This window comes from Zonotrichia leucophrys, chromosome 3 (genome assembly GCF_028769735.1).
Source record: "Zonotrichia leucophrys gambelii isolate GWCS_2022_RI chromosome 3, RI_Zleu_2.0, whole genome shotgun sequence".
NCBI lineage: Eukaryota > Metazoa > Chordata > Aves > Passeriformes > Passerellidae > Zonotrichia > Zonotrichia leucophrys.
In genome coordinates, this window is record NC_088172.1 from 50,161,614 (window position 1) to 50,186,423 (window position 24,810).

The 24,810-nt window shown below is 42.0% G+C and overlaps 1 protein-coding gene and 1 non-coding gene across 6 annotated transcripts; both read right to left on the reverse strand.

The window, feature by feature from the left end:
• Positions 1-5,413: 5,413 nt before the first annotated feature.
• Positions 5,414-24,147, reverse strand: KATNA1 (katanin catalytic subunit A1). 5 transcript variants are annotated; one of them, XM_064706937.1, is made up of 11 exons: positions 23,837-24,147; positions 18,250-18,424; positions 17,363-17,520; positions 16,405-16,570; positions 14,716-14,837; positions 13,229-13,334; positions 12,735-12,893; positions 11,477-11,603; positions 9,817-9,951; positions 9,416-9,542; positions 5,414-5,753 (listed from the first exon to the last, which is right to left on the reverse strand). In XM_064706937.1, exons 2-11 carry the CDS (start codon positions 18,418-18,420, stop codon positions 5,555-5,557), a joined length of 1,470 nt encoding a protein of 489 aa, XP_064563007.1. In that variant the 5' UTR covers positions 18,421-18,424; positions 23,837-24,147; the 3' UTR covers positions 5,414-5,554. The 5 variants fall into 5 exon arrangements, with proteins under 5 accessions (XP_064563007.1, XP_064563006.1, XP_064563004.1 ...); XM_064706936.1 differs by having other exon boundaries at positions 16,405-16,588; positions 23,837-24,088; XM_064706934.1 differs by having other exon boundaries at positions 16,405-16,588; positions 23,785-23,910.
• Positions 23,692-23,762, reverse strand: TRNAG-GCC (transfer RNA glycine (anticodon GCC)). The gene has a single exon. It is a non-coding gene; the product is annotated as a tRNA-Gly (tRNA).
• Positions 24,148-24,810: the final 663 nt, after the last annotated feature.

Sequence of the window (24,810 nt, forward strand, 5' to 3'; positions counted from 1 at the left end):
CTGCTTTATGGAGCTGGAGTTATCAAGTCTTTAAGTTAAAGCTTTTGTGTTTCTGCTTTAGCATGCCCATGGTTTTCCCAAATCACAAGTCACATACCTTTCAGAGGAGTGCTACTCTGAGCTAGCACCACTCTGAACTATTTTGTAAATTGATTAAAAAACACCTCACCCAACTAAGACAGTAAGGAAAGGGCAACTGTTCTGCATGCTGGTCATGGTAGGTTTCATTTTTCCAGGACGTGAACTGATGTGCCCTCTAGGGGAAGGTATGTGAGGGGACTGGTGTCGGATCTCAAAATCTCAGCCCTGAGATGCTGAGCCTCTGAGACCACCTTGGGGGGCTCGGGAGTCCTGGAATGTTGCCAGAAGTGTCTGGTAGCTGGACTTTAACCCTACACAGGAGACGACAGGGATGAGGGCTTCACAGGGTGAATGGTGAAGGGATTAGTTAATTAGAGGGTGAGACACAAGGTTTAAGATTTATGTACAGGGGGGTTTAGAGGAGTAAGATGGAGAAATTGGGGTGTGTCCTGTCCTTCTTCTTCTTCCTCTTCTCCTCCATCTTCTTTGGCCACGGTGGCACCTTTCTATTGGTTATTACTAAGAGTACACCGAGTTATAACAATAGATGGTATTGGGGAAAAATGATAAATATTGTACACGTCACAATGGGTATAAAGATAGGTGCCTGCCCCGGAGGGAGAGACAGTGTGCCCATGGCTGACTGCTGAGCAGATCTCTGCTGGCTGAAAGAACATCTTTTAGATAAACAATTAATAAACATAAAACCAGAAAGAAGAACTGAAGCCTCTTCTTGTCCTTCGATTCGCGGGCTGCCCCAAGGCCACCTCCGGGCCTTTCCAGGCCCCTCAAACAGCCGAGATAAACCGGACACTTGGCGGTCCCTGGCTGGGCTCCACCACCACAACCTTTCGGGGGAAGATTAACCGGACATTTGGCTTCCACTGGGTGAGCTCTGACCACCACAACCTTTCGGGGGGGGCACCACCACCACCTTCAAAGCCCTGAAGAAAAAAGAGAGAAGAAGAGAAAAAAAAAAGCCAGCAGAGACTGCAAAAAACCAGCAGTCACTGAGAATTCCACCTCTCAGTTTCTGCCGAAGAGAATTCGTAGCAGAACAGCCCGGACTGGAACCAGAAGGCGCCCTGGGTCCAACTCTCGTGATCTGCTGGACAGATCGAGACGTCCAGACTGCTCTGAACAACAGATTTGGTAAGAAAGCCTGAAAAATAAGAACATGGGGGCACACCTTCCCAGGAACAACGGGAAACTTTGTCCGCTTTATAAGGTGTGACACAAACATACAAAAAAAAAAAAAAATTAGCTCTGGCCTTAAAAGGCCAGGAAGGAAGGCCCCGAGACGCAGCAGACGTCCGGGGGGGGGGACTCTCTGAAAGAGAGAGGGGAGCAAGGCTCCAGGAAAAAATTATTAGCTCTGGCCTTAAAAGGCCGAGAGGAAAATGCTCTTGGAGAAAAAAGAGCAAGAAATATTATTAAAACACCCGGTCCCAAAACCCAGAAACCCTGGGAAACTCCCAAAAAGCGTCCAGAAAGCCCAGAGAGCAGGGGGGGGAAGAAAAAGGGATCGGAGGAGGCGCTTTCTCGCGGCGGCGGAGCAGGCGGGGAGCGCGGCTGAAGAAAAAACAAAAGATGCGTATTCAGATACGGCTTTGCTAAGCTCAGGGCCGGGGGGTGCAGCGGCCCCGGGGGCCGGCAAGGTAGCAGAAACGCCCGCGGCGGGCAAAACTCGCAAAAAACCCGGGGGGGAGAAGCCACAAACCAAAGCCGGGGCGTCTGACCCATGCAGCGAAATTAGGGAAATTGCGCAATCCCAGAAAGGCTGCCGGGAGACGCAGGGGGCGCGCGGTTGTGACGCAAAAAACCCGGGACGCAGATCGGAGCGAGTCGCGGCGGGCGCGGGTGCCGGCGGGGGGGGCCGCACACACTGACGAAAGGCCACACACACACAGCGTCGGAGGAGGCGGAGACAGAGTCGGGGCAGACCGAAGGGGGAAAATTCAGAGGCGGAAAAAAAAAAAAGGGAGAGGAAAAAATTACCTCGGGAGAGACAGAGGGCGGCTCGGAAAGCACGCATGCGCAGAGTAAAGAGCGCGGGCGGGGGCGGGCCAGACCCACGGTGACGTCTCAGGCGAGGAGGGGCCCTCTCCAGACTTGGTGCCTTTGGTAAAAACCCTCGGGGTCCTAAGCCTCTCCCCTCCTGGGGAGGCTTGTGTGTTTTCTAACCCTATTGTCAGTTGAATCAAAAACTAGGTAACCCCTGAGTGAGCTTGCAAACAGCAACAATCGCGGAACAAAGAGGCAGTTGTCAGCAGAGCTACAGCATCATTTCGTAACAAGTCTGCAACTATGCAGTGATTTTCCTCAACAAGATATAAGAAGAAACGAATACTCAGACAAAAGTCGAGACTCAGACTGCAAAGGACAACTCAGAAGAGAAACAAGAGGAACGAAAGACTCTGGGGGGTTTTTCTCTTTGGGGTCTTGAATATTTCTGTATAAGGACAAAAGACTAGGAGGTTTTCTCCTTGGGATCTTGAATTGCAATAGGCAATGGGGTAAATTTACCTATTATAGGGAAAACTGACAAAGGATCATATGTTGATCAGCTGGTAGATTTCTTTGACATGTCTCCCATTTGGAGAGGAATTTTAAGGGTAGGATTTCTTTGACATTTCTCCCATTTGGAGAGGAATTTTAAGGGCAGATTTCTTTGACATTTCTCCCATTTGGAGAAGAATTTTAAGGGTAGGATTTTATGTTTTAATAGTTTAGGATTTTATATTGTAATAGCTCTCCTAGTCCTCATCCATGTCGTCCCAGATGCCATGAATCGGATTGTAAAAGAGGTTTTCTTGGGGCAAACAGAAGGGGGAGATGTCGGATCTCAAAATCTCAGCCCTGAGATGCTGAGCCTCTGAGACCACCTTGGGGGGCTCGGGAGTCCTGGAATGTTGCCAGAAGTGTCTGGTAGCTGGACTTTAACCCTACACAGGAGACGACAGGGATGAGGGCTTCACAGGGTGAATGGTGAAGGGATTAGTTAATTAGAGGGTGAGACACAAGGTTTAAGATTTATGTACAGGGGGGTTTAGAGGAGTAAGATGGAGGAATTGGGGTGTGTCCTGTCCTTCTTCTTCTTCCTCTTCTCCTCCATCTTCTTTGGCCACGGTGGCACCTTTCTATTGGTTATTACTAAGAGTACACTGAGTTATAACAATAGATGGTATTGGGGAAAAATGATAAATATTGTACACGTCACAATGGGTATAAAGATAGGTGCCTGCCCCGGAGGGAGAGACAGTGTGCCCATGGCTGACTGCTGAGCAGATCTCTGCTGGCTGAAAGAACATCTTTTAGATAAACAATTAATAAACATAAAACCAGAAAGAAGAACTGAAGCCTCTTCTCGTCCTTCGATTCGCGGGCTGCCCCAAGGCCACCTCCGGGCCTTTCCAGGCCCCTCAAACAGCCGAGATAAACCGGACAGACTGGGAACTGGGAAAAAAAAAAAAAAACCAACAAAACCCATCTACCAAAAAAAAAAAAAATCCCTGGTGGGATAGTGGTAGGTTCCTAGAAACAGGAACATCATCTCCTCACAAGCACCTCACTGCAGCCCTGCCTGCCCTCAGAACTGTGTATCACCACGCTGTGTGCTCCAAACCAAAATGAACCTCTGAGCTACAAATTCAGCCTCTATCACCTTTTCTTTCCTGTACAATGCATTAGAGATGTCAATTTTGTTCAGTCAGAGTGAACAGGGCGGGTTGAGTACTAAACTACTGCTTTCAAGTTGAGGTTTACTTTAGGAGTTCTCAAAATATATCACACTTAGTCTAAGTGGCCCCTCAATGGACTGCTGCCAAGGTCCAAAGCTTGCTGACTCTCTCTGCTTGTGTGGGAGACAGATTAAATATTCTGGTTTGTTTGCAGTGAATTAGGAGAAATTGCAACAACACCTGACAGCTACACTCTCATTCTTACAAACAGAAAAATAAATAGTAAGAGTACTCGCATCTTCAAAATATTGCATGTTTTTAATAACTCTGACACATAAGACTATGCAAAAATAGTAAACTTGTTTTCCATTCTGGAAATGGAAGAATATAAATGTACACACCTGTATACTCACCTCAACTTTTTCCTTTCATTTCTGGGCTCATCATGCCAGGTCCACCCAGGGATTCAGGAGCTCGCTCTCATAAGATCTCAGTGTTTTAATTGAGCCTCTCACTGTTGGAAGTCCCTTTTCAGCGTGTCCAGCTGTCACTCACAACATAGCCATGAATGTCAGGCACATGAACAAGATGCTCACAATAATGGCATTTACACAGCTGTGTCTCTGAGATGCACTTGCCTCCTACTCAAGACTGCAACTTTGCATTACCATTATGAACAGGAATTCCACAGCCAGCTTTATACAGCACGGATCTACCAGCTGGAACAAGTCCAGACCTATTTGATTCATGAAAAATAATGAAGTTTACCCATAAGCAGAGCTACAGCTGGCTGCACTGGGAGGAGCTTGCAGGAAGAAATGTTTCCCAAACAGCAGAAGATGGATAGAAATTAAAGGTGGTTTAGTTACAATTACCACTGTTCAGCACAATGTAAAGTTATTACCTGGATGGTTATTGCAGACTCAGACAATAACTGGCATGGAGAAGCAGTTAAGTAAAGAAAAATGAGAATTAAGATTTTATGTCAACTGTAAAATCAGGGTTATAAACTGAGCACAAACACAACATGTGCTGCCTTATCATAATAACCATGTAAACCAGAACCCAACTTGCCAGTCTAACGTTTTGCTGCTTGCAGTACCAGTCAGTCAAGGGAGAAACACCTATTGCAGAATTAATGCCAGAAAGCTTTTGATTTCTCAGACTAACAAGGAACCTACACATGTGACAGCATCAGTGCTGGCTGCACAGAATTAGTTTACACCAGCTGGATGTATTTTAATATTATTTAACAGCTACTGTAAACCCATGATGAACTTAACCCCTCACTCAAACTTCACTAACTCCATTGACTGTTCCAGCACGACCATTGCCATTCCACATCTCAGCCTTTGCACAGGTTCTTCAACAAGAGTTTAATGGTAGAATTCTCCAAGATCAGCTAGGAAAACTATCTGTGTAACTGCATCCTGTTTGACTCATTTTCAAGTTCTCAGCATCCCTGACTCACTTAGCAGGGCTAGCTTGGGGGGAGTTTGTTGACACAAAAGCAAATTTTCAAGAGTAAATACTGATGAAAAGAGTTCTAGTATTAAAGTAATTTTAAAATCTTGAAAATCTAATCAGATACCATCAGCATTTGAGAAAAATGAGTGATTTCTGAGCTAGTTCAAAGAGAGCTAGGCAGAATATGCATTTTAGAAAAAAATTTATTTAGAATCTGTTGCTCTTAAATTACAAAAGATAAAAAGAGCACGCAGTGCACTGACACATCACCGATTACTTCTAAAGCTGTTTTAAGACATAAGGTGGTTTCTTCCAGAGAACACAACTCAACATGATCCAAACTCAACTATCCATTTCTCGTATTTCTCAATGTCCGCAGCAGAAACAGATTTAGAAACTTTCTTCAAAGCTATTTCAAAGTCTTCCATAGTTGTTGGCATGTGCATTTCATCTCGAGGAAGATTTCTGATTTCTTCTGGTGTCAAGCCTTCAATACGCCTCCTCATAGCCATCAATGATGCATCTCTGGTCAGGAGGGTGAGAAAATAAAATCATTACTCCATGCAGGATGAGTGAGGTGAGTTCAGTTGTTTGAAAGGCTCAACACAGCATTCCAGTTAAGCTGCTGCATTCAAAAAGATTCAATAAAGTACTTTAAACTTTTATGGGAACATCTCCAAGTGCTTGTACAAGCTACAATACCATGTAATCCATATTTTTCAAACACAGCATTATCCTCACTGGATATCTGAAGAGCTACTATTCATAGGCTAGGCAAAGAGGTAAAGACAAACTGACTGAGGTAAAGAAAAGCTGATGTCACCGCATGCCTATGATGTAGCTGCTGTTTACAGTATTTCTAAATAGGAACAAGGCAATAACAATTCCACTCCTCCTAGATACAGAAGGAGTAGCTGGAGTGTTTTGAATGCTTCCTGGTTTAACAGGAATCCCACTTCAAAGATGGGGGTGTCAACAGTATCTACCTCCAACCTCTACACTCAAGAGCTAAACGTTAAATAACAAAATCTGTTCTGTCTGTAGCTCCTCAAACTTCAGGCCTTAATGAGCACTAAGCACTTTTACAAGTGCATCGTTTTCTTTAGTGTGAGGTTTGACTAAATTTAGATTTCCAGCAGTAAATCTGGTGGCAGCAGGTGATAGCTAGTGAGGTGATAATTAGGTAACACTGGAAGGCTGAAGTTCCTGCCAATTCACTGTTACAGGTCTAATAATGACAATAAAACGCTGCTAATCTGTCTAGCAGTATAAAAGATGGAACTGTAATCTTGGTGATATCACAATAGTATATTGTGTCATGCCAGAAGGTGAGAATCCAAAGAGAGAAAAACTTAAACCTTGTCTTCCAGAAGGACTTAGAAAAATGGTTTGAGCATGTTCTGTTTCAGTACCATCCCCTTCCGCTAAAGGAAACCATAACTGTCAGACTTCAGGAATTTAGTAAATAACTCACAGAATCACAGAATATTCTAGCTGGAAGGGACCCACAAGGATCATCAAGTCTAACTCTTAAATGGATGGCCTGTACTGGAATTGAATCCACAACCTTGATATTAGTAGCACCATGCTCTGACCACTGAGCTTATCTCAGTGTTAATTAATAAATTAAAATCTCTTAATACAGGAACTAAAATTTCAGAACAACCAAAAGATTGTCTCGTTGAACTCCATCTCAACCAAGTATCGTCACCCTTCACTGTTACAACATCATCTGTAAACCATAAGCTATTGATACACAGTGGATTGAGGGGACATTCCATGCATCTAATTTGCTTGCAGACAGCAGTTAAAAAAAACAAAGTCCAGCAAAAACAATCCAGCCAACCAGCAACAAGCCCATCATACACCTTAACACACTGATACAACAGAAGTGCAGCTGCCACCACTTCCTTTTGTGAGGCCATTTTATGGGCAGTCATTCCAAACTGAACTCCTGGTGCTTTCTCAAATGTACTCTTGGTGCCTGAAGAAGCATCAAAACCCTATTCAAAAAACAGGCAGCCACCCACTGCCAGACACAGCAGGGACCAGTTCTGTTCTAAAGGCCCTTCAACACTGACAGTCCACCCAAAACAACCATCCAAAGTTAGTTCATACTCGCATCTAATCTGCAATTTGAGTGCATTTTGTATTTCCTGGATTTTAAAATGAAGGCTCACCTTCATTTCCCCCTGGTTGCATGCTGACTGCTACCAACTGTAGTGTTACCTCTGACTGGTTTTCACTCTGGCTCAGCAAACTTTGGACTTCACCTCCAATTCTTTAAGATAGGAGGGTAATTTCAGTAAACCAGAGCTCTTGGCTTGTGTCACTAGCAAGGACTGACAGAGTACACAAGTTTGAACTTTACTCTGCTTCTATCCTGAGAGCCTGAACCATAATAAAGCACTTTTAAATCATCCACATATTTTTGTCTCAATGGAAATGAAACAATCATATCCAAGAGCTATTTCTCCTGACACCATGAACAAAGTGTAAATACACAGTAATATGAGTACCTTCTTAGTGACTTCAAATTATGGACATCCAAATCTCAGTTCATCTGGATTTCTGCTTGCTGCCACCTCAGTCATCACTTCAGAGATGGCCACAAATAGAAGATTCAGATGTTTCTTTGTGGTTTTTTTTATCTGTTTGCCTTTTTTAAAAATAGTATTTGTACACAAAGGGGCTTTGGTTAAAAAATAAATCAAAATTAATTATGCACAAATACATACACACAAATTTCACTGAAAAACATTACAAGTACTTTCATTTCTAAAATAATTGTATTGATACTCAGTATAAAAGTAATTACAAACAACAAGCACTGAACAGACTGGAGGAGACAAACTGTAGCTAAAATGCACAAAGCAGCAGACCAAATAAATTCTCTTTCATATAACATGAACCTATTAGCACAAACTCCTTTCAAAGCAGAACCAAAGATCAAAAGAACACCAGAAATTCACCTCACAAATCTACAAAATTAAACAAATCTCCACAACACAGATTCAGAGCAACTAACATACCATTCTTTTCCCAGACACTGTGCAAGGTTCACTTGGGAAGCTCTACTGAGGTTCCAAACTTTGAGCTCAGCCTGCAGTGGCCCTGCTGACAGAGCCTTGGTGGCAGCTTTGTGTACAAGCTTTGCTTTCATCCCTGTGGCACAGCACACTCCTCTCAGCTGTGCTGCCACTGTCTGTAGAGTCGCGTTTACGATCTAGGCAAGAAACGGAGCCGCGTTGGAGGGAGCAGCCAGAGGTGCTTCTACTCCAGCTCCCTCACCCTGCCCAAAGCCCACACAGGCTGGGCTGGAGCAGCTGGGAGCCCAAGCCTTGCCCTGCCACACTTCAGTGCTACCTCCAAAGCCTGAAAGCAGCTTTAGACAGGTGCTCATCAGATGACAACAGCATCTAAGCAGCTTCAGTTCTCTGTCCCCTACTGCAGGTCTCAGAGCTTGCCACTGCCACAGCCGTGCCACTGCAAGTCTTTGATGTAAACAGGACAGCTAACACTCGTCTCTTAACAGATCAGTCCTCTCCTTCCCTTTCCTTATATTTTATTTGAAAAATTGGAAAGAATTAGAAGATATTTTTAGTCAATTATTTCAGGAATCTAGGCTAGAGAATAGGCCCACAAACAACTGTATGCCAACAGTACTGAGGAAACAGCGAAATGAAGGAGGTAGCAGAAAACTTTAGTCAGCCTCATCACAAAAACCAATGTGCTGGGTACACACCTCTTGTACCATCACACAAGACAGTACACCTTTTCCATATCATGAAAGAAGAAAACTCCATGGTTTTCCTTTAGTTATTCCAACCTATATCACTGTTGTCCCTCACATGGATTTCTGCAACAATCATATAGCCCAAGCAGAATGACTGCAACCCCACAAGTTAACCATCCTCTGGATAATCCTCATGCATGGAATTTAGTCTATATGAAGGAAGGTGGAATTTTACCTAAATCACAGCTTACTAGATTACTAGGTTGCAACTACTCTCCAAATGGAAATTTAGGTACATATTAATGCAGTATTTCACCCTTTAGCCATACATAAAAGACAAGTTACAGTCTATTTTTATCCAATAACTTTAATCATGTAAACTGGCCACATTACAAACAGTTTTCCCAAAGTTTGCAGCAGTAGTAACACAAATGATGCAATGTCAGCTTACCTGCATACATTGGTAATGTCTGCACCTGAATAACCCTCCATCTTCTCAGCTATGTTTGCAAGGTCAACATCATCAGCCAGTTCCAGCTCTCGCAGATTTATTTTGAGGAGTTCCTCTCTACCTTTGGCTAACCAGAGAAAAGAAAATTGAGTCTGTACAATTTCCTTTCTGAAGATAAACAATAAATTGAAGGAGGATAAGAGGGAAGAATGAGAAAAAGGATGCTGTACTTGCTACAAGGGTAAATGTTCATGTTTAGATTTAAGCTGGTCCTGAATCCATAAGTGAATTTGCATACATGTATCAATTAAATTTTTAAACCAAGTGATCAAAACTAAAGGAATGTTGATGAAGTTTAGATTTTAGAATTTTTAACCACTCCTCTCCCCAGTTCTTCATACCTGATGGTAAAGGAATGTAAATTCTCTTTTCTAGTCTCCGTCTTAGGGCTTCATCAATATCCCAAGGAAAATTAGTAGCAGCAAGTACCATGACCATCTTAGAAGGATCATCATTTTCAGTAGCCCCCCCAACACCTGCAGTGCAGAAAAGAGGAGGCAAAATATACATGTTTATTGAAATTTCATGTATAGAGAAAACACTTCTGCAGTACCAAAGCAGAACTGTACTCTATTGCACTTTAATGAGCCCAAGCATAACAGAATCACCAAGCGCAACAGAGTTTGCTTTTCCATCTCTGTGACAGCCTGCAAGCATGAATGGAAGCCTGGTTTGAACAGCAGCAGGGGCACAGGGCACTGCTCAGACCAGGAAGTTCCTCCCTATCATGGCCAGAATGGTTTTACAGCAGAGTTGTTTGTTTGTACTTCTGCCACAAGAGTGGTTCAATTTTCACACCAACATCGTGTAGCAGCCAGTGAGGAAACAAAGCAACGCCCAGCACCAAAGCCAACATTCCCCACAGTATTCACCAACAGCCACACCAAGGCAGCATGACTCCCCTACAAGGTGCCTTCAATTCCAAAGTCAGGCCAAAGGTTTTATATGTACAGGTGGACTGTGCAAACTGCTGAAGTGAATGTTTAAATTTGGTGGACTAAACCACAACTTCTTAGAGACAAACAGAACACCTCACTTTATAAACACTATGAATCTGTTACAAGGGGAAGAATGTAATTTCATTAAAGTTGCTACACTCTATATCTACTGCTTTTGCTTAGAACAACAGGATTGGGCTGTGGGACAGCTGCTGTACCTAGTCTGCCTGAGAGTCTGCATATAAAACACAATTTATTAATGCTTACGTAAATGGATTGAAATAGCTCTTACTAATAAAATCAGACTATGCACATACTTGATATGAGAACAGTATTAGAGCTCTGCTGCTCTTTAAAGACAAAAATAAAAGGGTACAAACATCAGAGAAGGAGAAATAAATATGCAAATCTCCTGACTCATGGAATTCTATCACAAAGCAGACCATAGATTAGCACTTCTCAGTAGTTCCTTTCCTTCTCTCTGCTCCCCAGAATATAAAATGGAGGCTCTCTGTAGCAACTCTGCATTGTTACCTACTTTTGAACTTCATTGACTTCTGAAATCTTAGCCATATATTTGCAGTGAAATCAGTGTTTTAAAATGAAAACTCTCCCAACCACTTCTATAAAACAGAAGATCTTCACTTGTTATTTATATTTTTAGGAGAAAAAGAGATCCCAAAGAAATGAAATGCAATGCTGCTTTTGAAGTTCAAGTAAAAATAGGTAACAGCTCTTTTGAAGCACTTTTTACTTAATTTGGAAGAAGTGAATGATATGCCAGGCAAAGACTGACAGAAGCAGGTTCTTTTTCTGCTACTCGTCTGGAATCTTGTATTTTTCACTGAATCTTCCTTATTCTGAGTCACCAATACAAGACCATAGCTCAGAGGCCAAAAGATCGTTAAATAATGTCACTTGTGGCTGTTAAACCCAATTTCATGTACAGCTTTTGAAAAACTGCCTCTGAAGAATGAAGTTTTCTTTTTTTTTTGCCTTTTTTTGGTTTTTTGTCCCTCAAGTTTCCTCCAGTCCAGCAGTTCCCAGTGATCAGGTTATTTACCATCCATCTGAACTAGCAGTTCTGCCTTCACACGTCGGCTGGCTTCATGCTCCTCCGAAGTCCCCCTGCGGCTACAGATGGAGTCAATCTCATCAATAAATATGGTTGTTGGGGCATAAAATCGAGCCTGGAGAAAGCAAAAGATAAAGCACAAGCTGAAATAGCAGTTCACTCCCATTTAAGAAGTTGCAGCATATTCAGAGCTGAGTAATGATGTATTTTCCCCAGGTATCAAACAATCCCCACCATTCCCTCTCTGACCCCAGCCCTCAGGTACAGAGCAGCTGTGCATTCATTCAGAGCCTTTGAGGAGAAGGGCTTTTGGCAAAGTCTTGTAGTTGTTAGAGCTAAAAACTAACATTTCATAAGCCATAGGCTGTTTCCCACATTAGGAGTAACATTTTAAACTGTCATAGTCATCACAGATTACTTGAATAGTATTTCAGTTAAAGCCAGGATGAATGTTAAGCTGGGACATCAGGACATGGAGGCTGTCCAAGAGACAGGTCAACTGCAAAATAACTGACCTTTTTGAAAACAAGAGCATTTAAAGACAAGGATTCAGGATAATAAAAGCTATTGTATAAAAAAAAACTGCTATCAGAGCAGTTGAGATGCTGTTCATTGCGTTACCTGCATTTTTGAACAATCACATTAAATGAGCTGGTATCCTGCCTAACAAACTATAATGTAAAATATCTTTTATTTCTTGCCTTTTCTGACTATTGTAATCTTAACTCTGCTGTCCCCTTCAGTACTGGGCACCCTAGCAAACACTGCACACACACCTGGTAACACATGGGAAAAAAGACAACTATTTTCTGAGTATTATTTCAAGTATTATGTGCTCTGAAGCCAACTACAGTTTGGAAGGCCGCCTCTTTTAACCACAAACAAAAAACCACCCACAAAAACAACAAAGCACACAACCTAAATAGGGTTCTCACCCAGAAAGCAATTAATTCCATCCCTAGATTTCCATTCAAGTCTGTTCTGCAGCACTTACCAGCTTATAGTGAGCTACCTCTAACGCAGCAAGCTAACCCTGAAAATAAAAGACTACCTATTTTTCAGCTTTTATAAATCCATTTAGGAATAATCTTGAAATGCAAATGGGCAAATCAGAAATGCCCCAAGCATTCCCGGCTTGGAGAGCTGTTTATATACGCTTTAAGTTTGAAACCTTGATAAGGTTTCACTGTTCCAAAGGTGAATCTACTTCATTATCTCCCTGTTCATGTTCAGAAACTTAAATCACCATTTCAAACAGCAGACGAACAAGTTTCTCAGATTCTCCTCTATATTTTGAGGTAAGTGTGGAAGAAGAAACATTGAAAAAAGTTGTCTTGCATTCAGTGGCTACAGCTTTTGCTAGGAGGGTCTTTCCAGTACCAGGAGGACCAACCATCAGCACACCCTATTAAAATAAAAAAGAACCACGTTTAGGACAAGAATCAAACCAGAGAATTTTACAGTTTGTTTAGTGTAATAGTAAACTACTGGATGTAAGTTTTCCCTTGAAAAGTTATTCAGAGGTAAGTAATTAATGTCATTGCTCACTAGCAAACACCTAGCTGAAGACAGTGTGCAGGTATCTGACTGATACCTTTATTTTGTTATTATTTACAATAAATTTTGTAACTCAAACACAGGAGGAATTTATTTAAATTATAAAACATTTGAAATTTCTTGTTCTGCCAAGACCCAATCTCAAAATCCTACTTAAGATCACAGGAGCAGATTTTTTCATACCTTCCACGGTCTTCTAATCCCCTTGAAGAACTCTGGCATCCACATTGGTAAAACTACAGCTTCCTTAAGCAGCTTTTTGGCTTCTACTAAATCAGCAATGTCATCCCTGACAAGAAATAGAAAGTTGTTTGACAGATTCAGACAGCAGGCAAAAGAATCACTCCACAGCTCAAAAAACCACACAATTAAACTTATTACACATTGGTTCTCCCATAAACCTAATTCATTTTCCTGAATTATTTATGTTCTAAAGGCAAAAGCCTGTAACAGCTACAACTGGCATCTGCCTGGCAGACTCTGGATGGATGCAAAAGCAAAAAGAAACTGTGAACTATTTTATTACAGCAACATTGTCAGTATTCAGAGAAAGACAAGCAGAAGAAAGCAGGTTGGTTAAACTTAGGCTAACTACCAATTATGCTTTCTTGTTTTGCTGAGAGGTTGGATGTCCCTGAAACTTAAATACCATCTTTCATTGTTACAAGAACAACTTGCTGAAGATGGAGCAGAATTAAACATGATTTTTAGAATTATTTTTCAGAGTTACAAAAGTATGAATTCTTAGATACCTTATAGGCTGGTCTTATTTCCTTGAAAGTAACTTCCAGGGCATTCCTCCTATCAGCATGTGCCCAAGTAACATTTTGGTTTCAAAACACATCTATATGAAGAACTAGTTTAAAATCTGAAGTAGTAACTTAAGACTCAGTATAAAAACTGAAACATATATTTAAATATTAAACTGAAATACAAGGCAGTTGCATGCACACAAAGTGTTTTGTGGGACTGTTGGTTTTTTTTTTAAAGCCTACTTTATTTGCCAGAAGAATTTTGCTCATTTAATCCTCACAAAACCACCTAAGCTTGGAAACATTTAGAACACAAAACAACCTTTATATAAGGTTTATATAAGGTTTAATATTTAACACATTTATGTAAAGGTACTGGCACTGGGTTATATTTTATACCAGTGGCCACATTACATCCAGCAACATTTCAAAGGATTCCTATATTGACATAACTTATTTGTTAATCAGTTTTCTGTCTTGATATGCCCCAGAGTAGCAAAACAGAATAAAGACACACTGACAGAAATTAGAAACTTTTACAGTGAAAAAGATTATCTCAAAAATTGATCTTAGGACTCTCAGAAAATTTTGAGAAGCTTTGTATGGCCAAGTTGGACAAGACTTTAGGCAACCTGATTTAGAGAAAGATGTCCCTGACATGGCAGGGGACTGCTTTAGCTGATCTTTAAAAGTCCATCCAGCCCAAACTATTATACGAATATATGTGGGGAAAAAAGTTTTTTGAGTTCTAGAAGTATTCAACTGCATAAAAAGTTTAGTTGCCTGTTTAAAGGCAGTAAGAAAAACCTGTATGTACCTTTTTATATGTAAGTATCTGTTAAAATGCTTAATTCTTGTCATATCACATGAGAGGAAACAGAAATAGCTCAAGAGATTAGCAGCAGTACTCAAACTTACCATCGGATGTTGGGATTCTGAGAAATGATATCTCTTTCCAAAGCTTCTACTAAGTCTTTGTCATATCCAGTACTATCAAATTTCTTTGGTTCAGACTCTGAAATCTCAGATGTGGATTTGCTCTACATATAAAGGATATAACAATGTAAATACATAACACAGGCCATGCTACTAATGAATTTTTACCATAAGTCCACAATAGCATCGTATTTTTAGAAGGTGGCAACATAAACCAGCATGAAAATTATGAAGCATCTGTACTACAGCTGCACTACAGGATGGATCTGTGTGTTTCACCCAGATTTCTGTACTGCCCTGGTTCTATTTCCTTCTCCCCAAAGCCAGCAGGTTGTACTGATGCAGTTTCTTTGTTTTGGTACCTCATCAAAACTCCATACACCTATCCCAGTGTAACAGCTTCTGCCTCTTCTCCCACAGAAATCTGAAACTATCTGAGACACAGTAAGGGAAAATTATGTGTAAGACTGGACCAAACTGTCACACTGAGAGTATCTCAAATTCTCAAAGTGTCACAAATATGCCATGTATGTGGGACGCAAAAAAAAAAAAAAAAAAAAAAAATTAAGCATGATTTCCACATGTAGAATGAGCGATGGTGAGACCAGAGGGGTAAAACCAGAGCTAATTAACTGATACAGAAGCATGGACATGAACAGCAGAGAAGCAGCTCTGCAGCAGAGTCAAAGCAAAGAAGCTACATAGAAAGGGCTCAAACAGCAGAGACCATGCAACTGAAAGGAAATAAAATGCACTAGACATACCCTGGTTTTATACATTTAACAGCAAGCACTGGTGATGACAGAACAACTGTAAAAGAGAAAAAGAGACCTATCCTGTCTCTCTGTGGGTATATTTGATGGGGAAAGGATTATCACTCAAAGGCAACCTAATTTAGCTCCTAATAAAGGTAGTAGCTTACATAGCTAAACAACTTCACCCTCGTAGACTATATTTTCTCCACAGGCACCTGGCCACAACTTAAGGCTGCTGAAGCTGACAAACTATTGTATGGATACTTGATTTATTTAGACCCTGGAAAGCAATGAATCTGCTGTTTCTTGTATGGTCTCTTACCCTGGTCATCTGCTAAATTTATGGTGACCAGAGCACAACAGTTAAAGCACTCTGCCAAGAACAGTTCAAGAATACTGGCCTTTTGTTCATTTACAACTAAGAGAGTATAGAGCTAGCAATGTATCTCAAAAGAAAAAAAAAAAGAAACAAAAAAAAGGCAAGGTATTGTGTCTAAACAGTTCCTAGTATCCCCAGTGAGGGAGACTCCACAACCCCTCTGGACAACCTCTCTGTTCCACTGTGTGGTTACCCACACAGTAAAAAAGTGCTTTCTCATGTTCAGGTAGAACTTCCAGTTCCTGCCTGTTGCCTCTTGTCCTATTGCTTGGCACCACCAAGAAGAGCCTGGAAATACCTTCTTGGCACCCACCTTCAGATACATTTACCAGATCCCAACTTCCCAGAGCGATTGCTTGTTTTTAATTAATCCATAACCAACACTGTGCACAAAGAAAAGACACCTTACAAGGTGAGATTCAAACCAGCACACTGACGTGAACAGAAGAAACATTTTATAGGCATTTTACAATACAGTCAGTAGTGAGAAAGCACAACTGAGCTTCTCAACTCCACAAAGTTAATTTCCAAGCTTACCTTTTCCTCTTTTCCTTTGTTTTGCTGGTCCTTTTTCTCCCGGCTGCGGACCGCCTTCCCTTTATCGCTGGGGTTGCGAGAGTTGGGGCGGTGGGAGCCCCTGGCAGCTGCACCCGCGCGGCTGCTGTGCCCTCTGCAGTCACTGCATGGAGCAGACTGACGCTTCCTGGGCCCAGGCGAAGCTCTGGTTAGTTGTAACATATGCAAAAGCCTCAGTGTAAAGCCACTGGGGAGCACCACATAACCAAATCAACTGGCTACAAACTGAAAAGCCACATGGCCCAAGGTAAAAATCTGTACGTCAGAAACCAGACAGGCATTTTTAGATAGTGACTGAAAATCCATTTTCCTCGTGCCACAACCTCAGTGTTCACCTGGTTAAAACAAGTGCCTTGCTTTGCATATTTCATCAGTAGAAGTAATATGGAGATTAAAAAACATTAACCAGCAAACAATAATTTGACAATACAGCTAAAGTAATCTAACAACCACTTTCTGTCAAAATGCACAGTTCTGTGTCTGCTTTGCACATACTCTTGTCTCCTCCTTCATGCTACCACTGGCTTGTGTTAGAACTTCTAGTGAACCAAGTCAGACTCACAAAAAAAGGCAAAAAAACCAAACAAAAACCACTAGACACACAGAACAATCTCTTTAGCATCCTGAACCAGCTAATTAACACCAACAGAGAAAAAAGTGAAATAAAAACTCAAAACCAAAAACCAAACAACTCGGGCAACAGTGTGTGGGGGAAAGAACTTTGACATTAGCCAGGACTATGTAAGATAAAACCCTCAGAACATCCACCTGACACCTCCTTCACCACAAATGGTGTCAAGCTACTGGTGCAAGTGTTACACACCTAAGCTCAAGAACAAGAATTACACCACAACAGGCTGAAGTCCAAGCACACTTTGTCCTAATAAATATTAATTTAGGTCTCCAGGTTTCCTCTTACCTACGTTCAGCAGGTACTGGCAAAGACCACACTTCTGCATCGTGAGCTGGTAATTCTTGTTGTGAGGCTTTCAATGGAGTATTGTCTAGTTTAAAACTCTCCAGTGTTTTCATTATATCTTTCACATGCTTAGCTTCCACACTTATCTCCTGCCAAACCTGATTTAAAAAAAAAAAGGCAGATTAAGCACATTGGAAATAAGTTTGTAACAGTTCTCTGTTCAAGCCCATGAAATGCCTGGATGAATTCCACAGGGTTTAATGAACTACCTAATAATTAACAAGAACTACCTACTTCAATAAACAAGAATTATGCACATTAGATATTAAGGATGTTCTTCTGCCTTCCTCAGCATATTTAAAGAACAAACGAAGAGATTTTGGATTTAATATCAAAGAGACTTTTGACAAATTTTGCGGATTAAATAGGTATGACAGAACCTAACAGACTGAATATCAATCAAAAGCATCAACCTAATAGGCAGAATATCAGTGAAAACAAAAGAGAGATTTTGCTGAGGACAAATTATCAACTTGCTGTTAAGGACCTTAGTCCCACTAAAACACTGAGTTTTAGTGGGAAAATAAGGGAAATAAGACCCTAAAGGGACCAGGCTAAAATCTTGAGCATAGCAGCAGTACTCATCAGCATAGCTGTCAGGGCAGACAGTGCACAGAGCCAGGTTCCACTGACTGTTCTGCCACTGTCAGACAAAGAAGTCATTAAGATGACTTAAGTCTATATAACAAAAAAGAAGCCTGTATATAACAACACTAGCATATCAGAGAATGGGGTAAGAATTTTTATACTTTTGCTTGCAATAAGATAAGGAATTCTTGCTACTTCAATGCTTTTCCCTCAAAATGTGCCAGAAAAGTGCTATTTACCTGCTGCCACTTCTGTTGCAGATAGGTATCTCTCACAGAGTACAGATACTTGTTCATTTGGTCAAGAACTCCCTGGTAGTAGACCATGGCAGAGTCGTAATTTCCCAGTAAGGCATATTCACGGGCCAACTTCACATTCTCAATGATCATAACAAGGCTCATGTTCAACATGAAGCTGAAAAAAAAATAGAAAATATTAAAGAAGTAAAAAACCAACTGAGGACTGAAACAATTTTTTGCAAGTATTTTCATATGCTTATTACCTCATTTGGCATATCAAAACTTAGAAGCTGAGAAAAAAGCGGTTACAAAAAAAAAGGCCTAAAAGGAATGCCATACACATAAAAAGATAATTGACGTTCTATTAGTAGAAATTAAGCTTTTCATGTCACAGCTTTGTTTCTTGTCATGGAGATTCTGTCAAAAAGCCCATGTAAGATGGGCAGACTTAAATGCACTATTACAAGTCACAGTTGCATACTCTCCTTACCCCTTTATTCTACTGTAAGGTAAACTAGTATTTTACTGTGTCTGGCCTGTCTTGTGTGGTTTAAAAAAAAAACACCAATCAAGCAGTAAATCAAAGCCCTTCCTCCTAATGCATTATGTTTTGTTAATTTTTTTTTGCCTTAACATTCTGTGCATGTGAGTTTTAATAGTCTGATTTTGCCTTGTGGAAAACACTATTCTTCTATTAGCTTGATTTTACAATTCTGCATTTTTATTTAATGTTTCTCTGAACAAATATCCACCTTCCATGCCCAGCTTGCACCTTCCCATCACCTTCCTTCTTACACCTACAAAGAAATCCCTGAAAAACATCAAGGCTGTTTAAGTTATCACTGAAAGGTAAGCAAAAGCCACAATTAAACATTTAGTGTGCAACCACCCATTTTATTTAACACACTGTTCAAACCATGTTGTTTTTCCCTGTCGGTGGTGCTTGTTTGTGTTTTTTTGGAGCAAACATCACAGACTATGACTACTTCCACTTTGCAGCCCCAACAGAATCTGCACTTTTAGATTAGAATAGTACAGAAATATTATTTATACAAGTATAGTGTAAGCAGAAGCAGAAGTAGACTCATTCTTTACAGTGCCACTGTCCATGGAACAGTTGTCCCACATTACTGTGTCTTACATACCCCAGACCCTTCTTCTCCAAAACACTCGTGCTGTCTCCACTTTTCTTGTCTCTTACACACCAAGCATTTCCCCACTCTCCCCATAATTTCCTAACCAGGCACAGAAAACATTAAAATCAGCAAAAAACCACACCTGCAAGAGAGTCATCCTGCTCTCATTTTGATACCTGTACCCAGTGCCAGGAAGAAGCAACTGCAGACAAGCAACTCCAGCTAAGCCCTGGGATGAAGCATACTTGATACAGATCAACTATTTAAAGAATGTAAGAGGCACTAAATTCACATGCGCAATAAACAGACTTAGGCTGAATATATTTCAGGACCAGGTCAGGGTCAAGATTGGACACATTATCAGAGGTTTCAGAAGCCACTCTTTGCACACACCTGCCAACCTATTGTTAAAATGTGAGCTCTCCACTGTAAAGAGGGGCTTCTAAGTACAAATCAAACATTTTAGAGCTTTCACTCCTTTTTCTGTCCCCTTCCCAAGTAGTTTCACACACAGAAACATAGCTCAGGCATTCCTGAGCCAATATCCTCTTCTTTATTTGCCTCCTTCCTCTTCCTTCCCCAGCTTCCATTAGAGCAAATAGCTGCTGTCAAAATTTTCAGTGCAGAGCAGCAAAACTGACAGCAGCAGAGCTGAAGAGGGGCCTCTGAGAGCCCCCAGCCACCCCTGCAGAGGGGACCCGTGGGGCGAGAGGGAACCTGCTATCACAGAACCTGCACGCTGTAATCTCACCCCAGCCACGATGCCTAATCTCACACTCGCCCAGCTGGCCACGATGCCTACAAGCTGATACAGTAAATGCAACCACCAACTACAAAGATTAACGTGTCCCAAGCCAAATAGGCTTTGGAGACACGGTTTGGCTCGGGAGTTTTGTTGGTTTTAACCTCAGGAGAAAGAGCCTGAAGATGTTTGCCAACTGCTGTATGGATATCACACAGATGTTAAAGTTTTCCCTGCTGTATTTAGGAGCGAGCTTTTCCACTCCTGCTCATCCTACCAGATACACTTGTTTGCCTGTGCTGAGAACTCAAACCGATGACTAACACTGCTGAAATCACAAGTTGAGCAAGATGCTAATAGACATTTTAAAAATCAAGTAATAGCAAGTTACTAAAACCAAACTAGACTTTTAAATACAGAGGGAAGTCATAGGTAACTTTTTTCACTGAATGCTGTAGGAGCAATCCAAGCAGAACAGCAACTTTATATATACAGAAAAAGAATAAAGTTCATATAAGAATAGTTTTCATCTGGAAATGTGAAAGTAACTAGAATTAGGAAAAAGTAACAACATAACTAAAGAGGCTAAGTCAGAAAGCTTGGGACCAAAAAGATAGCAATGCACATAATGGAAGAGTCAAGGACATTTTCAGGTTAGAAAGGGCAGAGAACGTAATGACAGGAAGTAGAAACAGAAATGTAAGCCGACTAAACTAGCAACTTGTGGGAAGAAAAAAAAGAAAAAAGAAGGTGCTCACTCAAGCTTATAATGCTATTGGAATCTACCTGTGTCATTAGTACTATTGAAAATGCAAGATAATTTGGTTTAAACTAGAAAGCCAATTTAATTCGTTGCTTCATCTTGACTCATAAGAGCAAAAGAGCTTGAAGTGGCTTCCAAACACAAGGCTCTTGAGGACAAGAGAGGCAGAAAAAGCTGCTGGCTCTGCTTATGTCTGGACACGCCACTGCTGCTGCCACAACTTCAGGCAGTGTCAGATCTGATACGCTAATGAGAGTCCATGGGTCTGCTGCACATGTGAGTGAAGATGGTGAAGCAGCTCTAAGGAGGAAAAAGAAGAGTTAGAGCACTAGTCTGAAAGCAGACTGAAGTTTGTGGCAGAAGGTGACTATACACTGGGGCAGCTCAGCAGGGTGGAGGACATGGGAGAGGCATGACTACACACGAATCCAGAGTTAAACCAGAACTGAAGGGATTAAAACTCTCACAAAACTAATCCTGCACTACTTAATAATCTTTAAAGTATTTACAAATACTTAGCAGTATCACACGTGTTTACAAATACTTGGTGCTATCATGTAACAGGATGTCAAAGCAGCACTTATCAGCCACAACCTTCCCATGAATCATGACCAGTGAAATTATCTATGTTCCAACAGCCACTGAAACAGAGAAGAGCCCATAAAGTTTACAGTGAACAGGATATAAGGAAAATAACCTAAGCACTTTGTCTTGCAAGTTTAATTCTTCACTGTGTACAAACACACAGACTTCCCAACAAGAATAATCGCTCTTCACACCAGCTGTACCAGTGTGATATACCAGTGGGTATATAAGGTTCCCTGAAATTAACCCACCTCTAGTTACAAAATACATTTTATCATTTGCTCCAAGGACCTAAAATATTTCTGGAGTATAGAACAGCCAAGTCCAGCAAGGGTTGAACCTAACAAAAGTTCAAGATCTCTTCAGCTTCGTTAGGTTGAAAGTAACAAAAAGTTCGAGATCCCTACAGCTTGTGAGAATGAGGTTTTGGAACTTATTTTTGTACTTCATTTGAAAGATACCAGCCATTATCAAGAACCATTATAACCATTATCAAGCAAACCCTGGGGACACTTCACGTTTTCCATAATAACTTCAAGAAATCATCAGTGGAAATGACTGCAAGTAATTTCTGCTCACAGTCACACGTTAGAATCCAGAAACATTGCATCAATCTCATAACACAAAGAAGTCCCCCAAACTTTAAAAAGAAAAGAAGATATTGACTGATAGTGTGTCAATTACAGTGGTGGACCTGCTGACTGGAAGGCACGAACCGTACATGGAAAATACGTTCAATGAGTTCTTCGCTCCAACCTTAACGCCTGGACTAAGCCAGAGCCTGAATTTTGGCACAGCGCACATGTTTCCATTATTTCATCCTGCTATACAGGCTCTGACATCAAAGCAACCCTGTAATATTTGCAAAGTTCTCTTGGCAAGCCAGATGAGAAAAAAACACCCCAAAGTAACAGCTTTCAGGAATCAGTTTTTGCTGATGACACGATGGCCTGCATCACCTCTGAGATCCCTTCCACCTTTAATACTCTTCGTCATAACATCCATGGCATGCAACATTTGGTATCAACAAGTGACTGTGTTGATTCCTTGGGAAGGAGAGCTGCCAGACTTACTGGATACTAAACAAAAGGGTTCTCACCCAGTTGCTGTATTTAACAGTAACGGCTGGCAGAAGAACAACCACCAGCAGCCACAAACATAAGCGTGGCTGGCTGGCAGTTTGCGGAAAATAAAAAACATTACAAAAATCAATCAACAGGTAGAGACACATGGGTGGCATGTGATTTTATGTTTTCCAGGCTAAACCTTTCAGAAGGCTTTACTAAACAGGCTTCTCCCCACTTCATGGGGGCTGGCATTCTTTTTGACGATCAGTGTTAAATTAACAAATTTCTCTGGCAGTTTAAAGAGGTCCGCGGGTGAACAGATATTTGAAATCGCTGCCTGCGATTTCAGCTCCACAGAGAGCTTCTCTCTCTCTGGAGAGAAAACTTGCATCATCGCAGATTACTGCACATTAATAAAAAACTCCCAAACAACACAGCAGGTGGAGGGCGAAGGGAGACAGAGGAAGCAGAGCTCCGTGCCCGGGCCAGTGCCAGCAGCCCCCGGAGCCCAGCCCGGCGGGTTGCGGGGCCGGGAGCGCCGGCCGCACCTGCGGGCAGCGGCAGCCCCCGACGGCGCCGAGCACGTGTGAGCCACAGCCCCGGCACAACGAGCTCCGTGCTCACGGCTGTGGCGACAGCAACCCCCGTGGCCCCTGGCCCTCCGGCCGCGGGGCAGAGCAGCCGGAGCCCGCCCGTGCCCGAGAACTCTCGGGGTGGCCCCACCACACGGGGCGCGCCTGCCGCCCCTCGTCCCGGGCCCGCCTATCCCTGCGGCCCGGCCGGACCCGCGGGCCCGTCCCGCTCACTTACTCCTCTCCGGAGCTCGCACCCGCGGCGGCGACAGCAGCTCACGGCGGCAGCAGCCACGACCCCTCCAGTTCTTCCGCCCCCTTCCTCCCGCAGCGGCGCTGGCCCCGCCCCGGCCCTGCCCGCCGCCTCCTCCCGCCGCCGCCGCCGGCAATTTTTGAAGGCAAATCCGGCTGCGTCACTTCCAGCCTGGTGGGACCGGGGAGAAGGTCCGCGCAGCCGGACCGACAAAGAGTTGGTGTCTCTTTGAGCGTTATGACTAAAAGCGAAGAGCTGGTTTGGTTTTAAATGTTAACAGCGGGGGGAAAAAAATAATTAACAAGGCGGCAAAAAAAGAGCAGCTGCATTGGCCGGGAATCGAACCCGGGCCTCCCGCGTGGCAGGCGAGAATTCTACCACTGAACCACCAATGCTTGCGCGGTCAAAGTGCTTTACCTCCCTATGGCGAAGGTGACAAATGCGAATTTCCTTGTCCCACGGTACTTGCCTAGAATTCCGTCCTGATGATCGAGCGCGTTTCTTTGGCTATTTCTTTTCCGTAACTCACAAATATGAGTTTTGCCGAGTGAACAGCAAGCACCCACTTTTATCTACGCGTTCTTTGCTTGTGACTTGTCTGCACCTTTTCAAGCTTTCATAGATGGTGTCGTTCTGGGGAAGAAAACGCGTCTGAGTGTGCTGAGGAAAACCTGCTGCCGAGCAGAGTCAGACCGGGAAACTGCCCTTAAGTGTCCCTGATGCAGCAGTACCTCGTCACCTGTCTAAATAGACTCAGCTGCTTAGCAACAAATAGGATCTAAAGGTTGGGCACAAGGCAGGAGGTTTATGATAGTCCTTCAGGTGAACTCCAAACCCCCACAGCAGTATGTCATCCTTTAATTAAGTGTATCACATTCATTCTTACTCGTCTTGTTACTCTATTTCTACCCATTCTTAAACTGGCAGTTTTAGTCTATCCCTTTAACAAATGTCTATGTTTAAAACAACCATTCCTACATTGCTTCAGCTGTAAAGAAAAGTTTCTAAAATTTTAAGTGTTTCACATCACTTGATTGATGATAGCTGAAGGAATTTTTCTCCCCTTTTTAGGTGGGCTAATGAATAAAGAATGGTGCTGTACTTTCACAACCTCCTCCCCAAGTGTGGAAGGATTAAGATATAACTCAGTCTCTCCAATAACACATTAGTTTCTGCTTTAGCACTTTGAGATGGGCAGGAATTTTCACAAAGACAAATACAGATGAAAGCTGTGATACATTGCCCTCTTAAGGAACAGCTTCACAGTACATAATGTATGCATAATAAATAATAAAAATAATAATAGTAATTAATAAGATTTACTTATTTTATGGAAGAGGGAGCAGAGGACACAGAAAGAACACCAACAAGTTGAACTCTTGAACATCAAGATGTATCCTTCTGCGAACAGGTTACAAACATGAAGTGACAGCCAAGTACAAT